The sequence below is a fragment of the Tamandua tetradactyla genome, chromosome 22, assembly GCF_023851605.1.
Source record: "Tamandua tetradactyla isolate mTamTet1 chromosome 22, mTamTet1.pri, whole genome shotgun sequence".
Lineage (NCBI taxonomy): Eukaryota > Metazoa > Chordata > Mammalia > Pilosa > Myrmecophagidae > Tamandua > Tamandua tetradactyla.
Window position 1 is genome coordinate 21,717,245 of NC_135348.1, and position 12,115 is coordinate 21,729,359.

At 38.1% G+C, this 12,115-nt stretch overlaps 1 protein-coding gene across 3 annotated transcripts in view; it reads left to right on the forward strand.

The window, feature by feature from the left end:
• Positions 1-12,115, forward strand: part of SLC10A7 (solute carrier family 10 member 7) — a 273,235-nt gene that overhangs the window by 183,666 nt on the left and 77,454 nt on the right. For all 3 annotated transcript variants that reach the window (XM_077139878.1, XM_077139879.1, XM_077139881.1), the window contains one exon: positions 7,391-7,426. In XM_077139878.1, the coding sequence (XP_076995993.1) occupies positions 7,391-7,426 (36 nt within the window). The remainder of the gene's footprint in view (positions 1-7,390; positions 7,427-12,115) is intronic.

Sequence of the window (12,115 nt, forward strand, 5' to 3'; positions counted from 1 at the left end):
GTTGGGTAACATGGAACCATCCTCATGAAAATTTAAGGTGTCTATGCTTTTTATGAAGAACTGATCGCTATTAGGCTGCTACATGCATTCCTAGGGAAAGTGAAACTGCAACACATCGGATTGTGACTGTGCCCATAGCGGAAGCCTGCAGGCAAAAATGAACCTTAGTAGATCATGCCTCAGCTATAAAAAGCTACCCTAGTCCTCAAAATGACATTTTGACTCAATTTCCTTTTGCTGCTTCATTGGTCTATTATATACTCTTAGATAAGCATTTTTAAGAGGCTGCTTTCGAAAATTATTTATTGCATGTTAAATTTATAAACTTAAAAGATATTTATATTAAAATTTCTTAGATAAATGAAATTCCCACATCTATCTCACTTTGGGTTTTAATCAAATTTCAAATTATTTTAATCAAATTTCAAATTATTTTAATCATCCTTAACCCGATAGAGAAAAAGGCAAGCTTAACCAACATTTTCATTGAAGTTAACACCTAATAGTTTTATAAGGAAGGCCTATGAGTTTATTTAGCCTGAAGATAGAATCCACTTTTTGAAGTTAAAAGTTAAAAAGGTAAACAAAGAATTTGCCCATTTTTCTCCTTTAGCATAAATATAATGCCATTAGTTCTAATTAGCAATGCCCATGTTATTCTTCTTTTGCGTTCTTGTTTATTCTTTCTCACTTGTACAACTCGGGATACTAGTACCCTAAACTCCACACAATCTGTCTGCTATTCAGCAACCTTAATTTCCTCCTCCCTACTGGCCCCTTCCGTTTGCTTCCGTTATCTTTGACAAGGAGAATCATCTTCAGATTAGGAATGATAAAATAAATATTGGCAAAAGGAAAGTAGGCCCAAGATAAGCAGACTATCTGCTGGCTTAGACAAATTACTTCTTAGGGCCCTGAGAAAGCTAACATTTGTGATTGCTGAACTGCTCTTTGACAAATTATAAAGAAACGGGCGTAGAATCAGCAGCTGAAGATATGCGAATGTCATTCCAAATATCAAAAGGGAGAAGAAACTGGATTTTACACATTATTAACTGGTATAATAATTAATACCATAATTACTAATTTCGGCTTTGCTCTAGAGAAATATTAAAGAATCATAATTAAATGGAGAGTTATGAGTATTTACAAAGGAACATACTACAATATATCAAAGTTTGGTTCCCAAAAACAAGTCATTAAAATTAAAAATTTGTCACACTAACTTATTTCTTTTTGAAATATAATTGTTAACGCAAAGGAATATTCTGAGCAAAGATTGGAAGATTATGGCTCTTGGGCCAAATCTTACATCGCCCGTTTGTTTACCTGTTGTTGTCTGGCTGCTTTCCACCTACAACTGCAGAGCTGAGGAATTGTGACAGAGACCGTATGGCCTGCAAAGCCTAAAATATTTACTATCTGGCCCTTCAGAAAATGTTTGCCAGCTCCTACGCTAGAGTCTAGATCCTTCTGAATTTTAATATGCATATAAATTACCTTGGGGAGCTTGTTAAAAAAAAAAAAAGGCTATGCTATGGTAGGCCTGGAGTAGGGTTTAAGTTTCAGCAATTTCTAACAAGCTCCTAGGTCAAGCCAGTGCTGCTTTTCTTCAGATTACATTTGAAGTTGTGAGGATCTGGATTTCAGAAAAACATTTAACATATTTTCCCATTTAAAAAAAATAAATAAAGAAGCCGGGCGGGCCACGGTGGCTCAGCAGCAGAGTTCTCGACTGCCAACAATTCCCGGTGACTGCCCATACAAAAAAAAAAAAAAAATTAAAGAACAAACAAACAAATAAAGAGGGTGTTCAGTGGTAGAATGCTCACCTTACATGTGGGAGACCTGGGTTTGATTCCTGGACCGTGCACCCCCCAGAAAAATAATAATGAAGAATTACGGGTCAGATGACGCTTCAGTTGGTTCAACTCTTACCTATTTGAATGATAGTGCCGAAGGAGTTGTCTCGCTTTGCCAGGGCTGCTATGACAAATACCACACGATGTGTTGACTTAACAGGAATTTATTGGCTCATGGTTTGGGAGTCTAGAAGTTTAAAGTCAAGACACCAGGAAGGCCATGCTTTCTCCCTAATACCTGCAGTCTTCAGTTGCTCGTTTGCTGCAGTCGTTACATTTCTTTGGCTTGCACCTCTGCCTCCCATTAGATGTCTCCGGGTATCTCTCTCTCTGTTTGGTTTCCACTAATGTTTGGCTTCTCCCTGTGGCCTTCTCTGACTTTGGCTTTTCTCTATAAGGTTCCCCAATAATGCGGATTAAGGCCCATTATGATTCAGTCTGACCATACCTAGAAGGTCCTATAAACAAATGAGTCCACACCTTAACTGATATTACATCTTCAAAGAGTCCTATTTGCAAATGGGTACATGCTTAAAAGAAGAAGGATGAAGATTGACCGTGTCTTTTGTTGGGGTACATAATTCAGTCTCCACAGGATGTGTGAGAATCATTGTCATCTTGGAGGGACTCAGTTTTTCTGGTCATTTTGAAATGCTGATCTGAATATCATTTTCTTTTATTAGGATATTAGCTCAGTGATATTTGAAGGCAACAGTAATGAGCTTGATAACCTTATGTTTAGATGGCCAGTATCATCTGGGTTTCTCTTCTGTGTATTTCCTCTGTTGGAAGAGTATTTCCCATGTGTCTCTCATGTTTCTACATATTTGGGGAGAAGAGGTGCTGACTGCCCTCTGTTCCCAAGTATCATTTAAGGCTGTTTGTTTTACAAAAGAGAAATTGTATCTCCCTCTGGAGCAAAGCACAGGTTTACTTACAGTTTTGGAAGAGATAGGGAGCTCTAGTGTCTCCCTCTAGAGCGAAAGGCAGGCATGCTTTCTGCCAGTTAAAAAAGATTCAGATCCCCTAAACTCAGGATTCCTCTCTTGTAATAAAACCTACTACATATGTAGCTATCCATCTGAGCTAATCTGTGGCATTCTGTGAGATTTAAGGAAAGAGAAGCTGACACCAACATAATTCTTAGGCTGCTTTCTGTGCTGTGAGTGATAAAGTTCTTTGACTCTGACTCAGGAGTCTTGTGTCTTCTGCTAGCATCCATGGAATTCTGGAAAGCTAACTAGTTACTACAAAAGTATGATAAAATCTCAGACGCTTCACAGTGTTTTGTTTGTTTGTTTGTTTGGCATGGGCAGGCTCTGGGAATCGAAACCGGGTTTCTGGCATGGCAGGTGAGATTTCTGCCACTGAGCCACCTTTGCACCACCCCCTTCACAGTTTTTGACATCTTCTCCCATTGGTCCCAACACAGGTTTTTAGTTACTGACTTTCCCCTTTCTTTGCCCACCTCTAAAGTGTCTCTAGCTGTGCTCTGGAACTCCTTTCCTCCTGCCTCCTTAGGTGCCATAGATATAATCCCTTCTCTCCACTAAATCTCCATTCTCCTGCTCCTTTTGACTCTTTTCTGTAAATTTTGAAAATCCTCAAGTCATTCCCATCCAAATCAAAGCAAACAACAAAAATTTCCTTTACCTACATTCATTTCCCTCAAATTACTGCTCTACTTCTCTCCTCCTCTCTGCCACCAAAGTTTTCATTAAATATAATGTCGAAACTCTGTCTCTTTCATCTCACTCTTCTCAACCTTCAATCCGTTCCAATTTAACTTCCCCACTAGCTACTCCATTGAGATCATTTTCTTCGAAGCCTTCTCTGAGCTTCAGTCTGCACCTTGTGTTCCCTAACTTCTTATGTTCTCAGAAGCATTGAACCAGTCCCTCCTTTCAAAAATATTCTTTGGTTTCTATGACACTGTATTTTTCTGCTTTTCTGCTCAACTCTCTGCTCCTTTTCAGTTTCCTTTGTAGGTTTCTCTTCTTCACATGGATTCTGCTCTAGGATGTCGTCCCTTCTCACTGGGCACACTCTCTCTTGGTCATCTCACTTACTCCATTGACTTCAGCCACCCAATATATGCTGAAGATTTCCTCACTTATATTTCCTGTGTGGATTCTCTACTGGGTTTCATACCCTTATATCCAGCTACTTAACTCTAATTAGAGGTCTTGGAGATATCTCAAATCATCATCTTCCTTAAAAAAAAAAGTGTATTTATTCCTCCCCATTCTACCTAACTCAGTACTTGACTCTGTGATCCATCTATTTGATCAAGAATCGCTTAATTCAGAAAACTAAAAATATATACTTCCTTCTTTTTCATCCTCTCCCTCCACACCATAGTTAATTGAAAATTTACCTCCCAAATACCACTTGAATCTGTTATAGATTTGATTCCTGGCATTGCCTCTTATTAGTTCTCTTCGAGGCTCAGTTTTCTTACCAAGTGAATGGATTAACAATAGTATCTACCTCATAGGGCTATTGTGAGGGTTACAAAAGATAACATACATAAAATCCTTAGCATAGTATCCCATACAAGCTAAGTACACCGGAAATGTTAGCTACTATTATTTTGATAATAATTGCAATGCCCTCACAGAAACTTAATTATGGTGCTCTTGCCGGAGTTAATGGTTTCATGGCTGACTCATTTCCTAACATAACTGACAAGTAGGTTTCAGCATAATATAATAATTCATTCTTAGTTAATGAACTTGAGCAGCCATTCTTGAGAAAATAACGAAGGATCTTAAAACCAGAATTTAGAAAATACCTTCTATTCACTAAAAACTTTTAATGTTTTAGAAGCAAGTATCTTAAGTCCTTGGAAGAGCTGCAAGAGTGTAATGGTAACTTTATACTTGAACTGTTCAGGTAGGACACATGCATATAATGCTGACCAAGATTATACAACAACTAGCTCCCACACTATTGTCAGAAGTAGAACTCTAGAAAACTGTACTAAAATCTGCGATGTGACAGAATAACTTCTGGATTTAAAGTTGGACAAAGCAGGTTCAATTCCAGGCTTTGCCATGTCTTTGCTGTGTGATTTTGGGCTGGCTGCTTAGGTTTTCTGAACCCATTTCCTCATCTATAAAATGGGGCTAATATGTAACTTAATTCACTCTACAGAGAAGGATCAAATTTTAAAATGTACATGAGAGTGCTGAGGCAAAATTCCACGAATATTACTGGTGGTATTACTAATATTTTTACCATTCCACTATTGCACACAGAAATGAAATGGGCATCAGGAAGAGCATGCAGTGTACAACCTCAGTGTGGCTTCAACTCCTCCAATTTAACTGGGTGAAAATTCTTGTTCTATCACAGATATTATGTCTTGTTTCTCAGAAGTGCTGTTGGTATTCCACAATTAACACTAATGCTATTTTCTGTTACCTTTTACCTGAATTTAGGTGAATCTATAGGTAACAAAGATAAAAGTGTTAAGCACTAAACTAAGCCAAATCCATTCTCTATACTCATTACACCCTCCCTTTAAGTTTTTCAGTTATTTCCCATTGTTGATAGGATCAGCTCCTAACTGCAAGCTCCCTGGCCTCTCCACTTCACACTTTCCTTCCCTACTTGCTAAACTCTTTATATATCCCTAGTGCTGCTACACCTTTGTACACACCTTTTCCTCTCACTGAAATGTCCTGTCCTCTTTCTGCTGGGTTAGTTTCCTTTAATTATTCAGTCCTTGTTCAGTGTCTCCTCTTTGTCATGACCTTCCAAAGAGAAATAATCACCTTCTCTGTCGTACCATTTTTCCTCTTGCCCCCACATATTTAATCTTACATATCACTGTGTGTTGAACTTTGTTCATAAATCAGTGTGCCATACTGGATTATTAAACTGTTTAAACTCAGGGAATACATTGTATTCACACTTGAATCTCCAGTGAAGAGCATAATACTTGGCATATAAATGGATGATAAGTAAATGTTTAATTGACTTGAAATCAGATGGCTCCCATATAGACTGCAGCTAGCTGGATATTCTCATTTCCACATGGCCTTGTGAATTTAGAGTTCTTCCCAGAGTCTGAATATATCCCGTGACACTGAAGGAAAGAAAGTAGCCCTTCTCAATTAAGTATTATTTTGGCAGTTAGCATGTTGAGCTCTCCTAAATGTACTCATGAGAAACTGTTTCATAGACACCAGTGGAGTTGATAAGCCATAATGCATGTTTGAATGACCAGAATTTAAAATATAACACTTAAAATGTTCTACTCCCTTTTACCAGTTACAAAAGTTTATACAATAAAGGAGCATTTATTCTGTTATTTAATACTAAAGCAAGTCTGTATATGGATAACATGTGTGTATGCCCAAGAAAGTCATTTATGAACCAGTGTTCACATAAGGTAAGCCAGTCCCTCTTGGGCCAGATCCAGAAGAATTTAGTTATTGAATGACAGAAAGATTTCCTTTATAAACACCAAGCGGTCTTTTTGCAAAAGGAGAGGAGTGATCCTAAGTTTGAAACTAGGCACTAGATGATCTTGGACTCACTCCCTGCCTCTCTCAATCTTTCTTTTTTTCTCTCTCTGTCTTGCTCTGCATCTCTCTGTCTCTCTGTCTCACACACACACATATACACACACACACACAACTTCACCCTGAGACTCTCTGGAATTTTAGAGCTCCAAGTAAAATTCATTAATAAAAATAAGAAATGTTTTTTTCTTGTATAAATCATAAAGTGCTAAAAGATGAAGAGAACTAAGAGAGGCAAATACTCATCTGCTGCTCTAAAACTGAAACCTGTCAAGTTAACGCCCAACTCAAACACCTAATTTTAGAGATTTGTCTTCAAGAAACCTGAAAGCTTGTATCCTGCCTCATCGACAACAGCCTTAAATTGTTCCCTGTCATTGAAGAAAACAAATCTTTTGCTCATTTCTGCCTAGGGGAGACAGAGGAACTGAGGTGGTCCTGTGTGACTAAATTAGATGAAAGGCTTGCCTTCTACTGTGGAAACATGGAGTCTAATCAAGTGAAATGAGTTTTGAGATCCTAGCTCATTTCCTAGGGGAGATCAGTTCACATTACAAAATCATGACAACTCATTCATCACAACTGACGTGGTCTTTGCTCAGGAGAGGACCCCAACTGGGACTCAACCACCTGTCTTCTCTAGAAAAGGGGCACTGTATCCAAGTTCGAGTTGAAAGCCTTGGAATGAGAGAGCTTGCCAGCCACCACCTTCCATCCGCAATACATATGCAATGTGGAAGCAACTTGAGTTTAAAAAAGGAAAGATGAGTTTAAGGAAGATTGGTAGTTACACTTTTAATGATGCCAAATACAAATAATTGTAACACAGATGCTAAGATACTGTTCTAAGGAGACCCAAGATTGGACTCCCCTCTTCTTCATCTCCTAGACTTTATTAAGTGATAAGGATGAGCATTTTCATGCATCAAAAAATGGCAAAAAAATGTCCTCCTTTCCAGGTTGATAAATGATCATCATCTCTTTTATTTCTTTCAGGGCATCGTTATAACACCCCTGCTGCTGCTGCTTTTTGTGAGTACCACGATGTTGTCTTTAATACCTTTTATTAACAGCTATTTACAACTCTTTAAGAAAGGTCATTAAGTAAAATTGAAATTTGAATCCTTTTGCACTAGTTTGCATCACACTTTGAATGATTCTTCCAATTGAGCTGTACCAAGTAACAAAATCCAGACACAAAGAAGCTACATAGTCTCAGGATCCAAAACATCAGGACAGTTATTTAGGCCTCTGACTCTTGGTTAAGTCATTAATTATTACAAATTAATGACCTATGACACAGGTCACAAATATGCTGCTCTTTATTTTCTCATTAGTAAAATTGAAGTGATTGATAGTGGCCCAATGTATATTGGCATGTGTCTGACAAAAAGAGCCTTGAACCAAAGGAATCAGAAGAAGCTTGGGTTCTGAGGCTGATACTGAGAGTAACTTGCTTCCTTTCCTCACAGAACACTGCCTTAATTTTCTAATCTGCAGAATAGGAAACCATAACATCTATCCCAGGAATAATGAAATGTGCTTTAGAAATAAAAATTACAAGCAGAAACAAGCCACTGATTAACTAAACAAAATTTGTTCTGAAAACAAGAAATGCTAATTAGCAGTGTCATTTCTTTTGGCACTAAGCATATGAGAAATTAGATGGAAGATTATAATAGAAATTAATGTTTTCTCATGCTGAGCAAAGCATATGTAATCATGAATGATACCTAAAATATTTTATGAACTGCACATTTTTTCATGCACACATCTCCCAAGTATAAATCATTTCACTTATCACTGAAATGTAGTGGGGATGCATTTCTGGGAGTGAAATGTAACTGTCTGATGAGCACTATTTGTCAGTGAATTAAAACTATGGGAAAAATTTATTTAATTATAGTATAATTAGCCAAATTGAAATTCAATTAGAGTGAGGGACCTCATTTCTTACAAGCTGTGTAAGAAATAGAGAGGGATGTAAAGACTAAACAGTTGGATTCTGCATCTTTCATGAAAGACATTACCTTCAGGTACCTAAACCTCAGCCCCACTGAAGTTCTAGCTCCATACTGATAAGGTAAGAAGATGCAATTCAGTCTTTTTTTGTAAGACCTGGGGTGGCAGGGGCAATTTCCCAGGAGCAGCCCCATCTAGTGCAAGATGCAGGTCAGTGTGAAGTCCCCACTTGCAATGTGTCAAGGGTATAGTATATAGACCCTGGCATCTAGTCAATGCACAGCCGATGGCAGTTGCCACTGCACAAACTAGGTTTTTCTGTTGCAGAAGAGTGATATCTCTTACTCATGTGACTCTTTTAAGAAGCAACAGGGGAAAAATTATTACCAAAACTAGGTGGCTGAGACACAGAGTGGCATTTTTAAGTATCTCAGGGTTTGGAATCTCTGGGACTCATGATTAAAGAGGCAAATAAGTGCTTTTCTCCCTCTTCTTCCCTCTCCATACCATAACAAGAAATTTTCTCAGCCAATTCATATTATGGCATCACGTTAATACAAGCTTTCCCCCACTCACAATCCCGTAGACTCCATAAACTTTAGTTGGTTCAACATTTTAAAAATACAGAGCTACAAGAATCGTGAAAGAGACCCCAGGACCTTCAACTTAGAAATTTAATGCTGCTTTTCTGAGCCAACTGTGATGTCTCAGTACATTGAGTGGCATCATCATACTTCAGTAGATACTTCCAAGTTATATGACTTTAAATCACTTTCCCAGTGTTTTAGTTCCTAGCTGCTAAAACAAATGCCATACTATGGATTGGCTAACAGCAGGAATGGCTAGGAGGTTTGCTTCCTCCCTTGGTTGGTATCTTCTGGCTGGCTGACAATATTTAGGTTCCTTGGCTTTTTCAGGATATGGCAATGCACACAGTGGCACCATCTCCTTTATCTTCCGGGTTTCATTGATTTCTACTTTCTAGCAGTTCTGCCTTGCTTCTCTGTGACCCTCTCTATAAGACCCCCAGGAATAGGATTAAAACCCATCTGATTGGGCCACACCTTAAATGAAGTAACCTCATCAAAAAATCATATTTATAATGGGCTCACATGCACAGGAATGGATTAAGATTATGATATGTTTTTCTGGGGTGCGTAACTCCAAGTCACTACATGAAGTGTATAACACTTTTTGTCTGTTTAGATTGCCATGCATTTTGCAAACAATGGGAATTGCTTAAATACTTATGTTACCAAGTCCCATTTACTGAACAGGACAAGAACCTGAATGACTTACATGAACACATTCTATTAAAAATGCAGTATTTTCTCAAAACCCTGAAAATTGGATTGTTTTATTTTATCTTATTTTGAAAATGGAAATTTTGAATATGCAGATGCAGTAACTAATGAAGGTCTTTTTGTTGATAGATTCTCAGTCCATTATATCCTTAACCTCTTCTCAGAAGTTCCCTTAACCTTTTTGCTCCAACTGAGACCTACCCTTGATTCCTGCTTCTGCAGCAGGCCTCTCTAATAACACTGAGCCTTGAAATGGGACAAGGTGTTTCCTTTACCTCTTTGCCTGTTCCACGTCAGTTCCCCTCCCTTCTCCTTAACGTCCTCTACTTTCTTTGAAGATTATACCAATACAGCTCTACCATTTGCAACTCCTTTTTTATTTGTAATTATTAGGAAAACTCCAGATCACTCTCCATCAGTCCAAAAATATTTTAACACCTTCCCATTGTCTTCTTTTTGACACTATACTTGGATTAATTCTTGGTGATTTCAGTACTCACAGTTGGTCCTGCCAATATCCTGGTCTTATTTTTTTTATTTTTTATTTTTTGCATGGGCAGGCACTGGGAATCAAACACAGGTCTTGGGCATGGCAGGTGAAAATTCTGCCACTGAGCCACCGTTGCACTGCCCCAAAATATCCTCGTCTTTTAAGTTCTTGACCTCTTCTCCAACAAGCTTGCACTTCACTCTACCTCAACCGTCCACCTATATGATTAGACTCTTGATTGTGTTACTGCCAGTAGTTGCATCCCTCCATAATCCAATTTTCAAGCATCCTCCTCCCTGACCAACGTCTCCTATATTTTTTACTTTTTCCCCTCTTTTACTTATTCTCTCTAGTACCCCCAAATAAAAAATTCTTCAAACTTACTGGAATGGCCAAATTATCACCTTCTCACCTTTATAGTATCTTTAGCTATACCCTCCTTGCCCTCACCTTCCATTTTACTTGGCTTAGCTCTCATGGTCCATCATTATAATCAATCTCTTACATGGTGTCAGTTTGCTAAAGCTGCCAAAATGCAGCTATACTAGAAATAGGTTGGCTTTTACAACGGAGAATTTTTAGCTTACAAATTTATCATTCTCAGGCCATGAAAACATCCAAATTAAGGCATCAAGAGGAAGATACCTTCTCTGAAGAAAGGTTGATGGCATCCGGGATTCCTCTGTTAGATAGCAAAGCACATGGTGGAATCTCCTGGTCCTTTGCTCCTGGGTTTCATTGCTTTCAACTTCTAGTTCCAGTGTCCTCCTCTTTGAGGTTATATGGATCCATGCTTGCTTCTCTAGGAAGAAGCATTGCTTTCTCTCTAAGCTCTCTTGGCTTTTTCTATCCTTTATCCTCTCATAAAGGACTCTAGTAAAAGGCTTAAGACCTACCTTGAATGAGATGAGTCACATCTCACTTGAAATAACCTAACCAAAAGGTCCCATCCACAAGTCTGCATCCACAGGAATGGATTAAAAGAACATGGCCCTTTCTAGGGAACATAACAGCTTCAAACCAATACATGCATACACTGTCAAAAACATTGCGCATCTCTTACTTCTAAATATTTGTCTAGCAAAGCAACAGGCTTACTTAAATCCAGCTCTATGCCTTCTGTATGGTATGGTGGAAAGGCATAAAATTTTGGTTCACCTTGCAGCTAGTACCATCGTGTAATTCTTTAGTCATTCACAGCCTCAGTTTTCACCTCTGTAAAATGAGGATTATAATGAGGACAAAAGGAATTCTTTTATGTTGAAGCACACGGTAAACTGTAAAAAGCATCCCCATCCAGCCACAGGTAACCTGTGTTCTAGTTTCTGACTCTATGAAACTGAATATTCTACGCATTTCATAGAAGTGAGATCATACAATATTTGGTCTTTGGGGTTTGACTTATTTCACTCAACATGAAGTCTTCAAGGTTCATCCATGTTGTGGCATCATTAGAACTTTGTTTCTTTCTACAACTGAATAATACTCCATTGTGTGTATATACCACATTTTGTTTATCCATCCAACTATTGATGGACATTGGAGTTGACAACAGTAAATAATGTCGCTGTGAACTTCAGTGTAGAGATATCTGTTCAAGTCCCTGCTTTCAATTCTTTTGGGTATGTACCTAGAAGTGGAATTACTGGTCATATAGTAATTCTGTTCTTAACTTTCTAAGGAATTGCCAAACTATTTTCCACAGTTGTTGCACCATTTTACCATCAACTCATGAATGTTCCTATTTCTCTATATCCTCTCCAGCACTTATTTTTTATTTTTTAAATCCTAGCCCTGTTAGTGACTGACTGTGAAATGGTTATCTCTTGTGGTGTTAATTTGCGTTTTCTCAATGGCTAATGACATTGAGCACCTTTTCATGCATTTATTGGTCATTCATTAAATCTTCTTTGAAGAAATATCTATTCAGGTCTTTTGTCCTTTTTTTAAATTGGACTCTTTGTC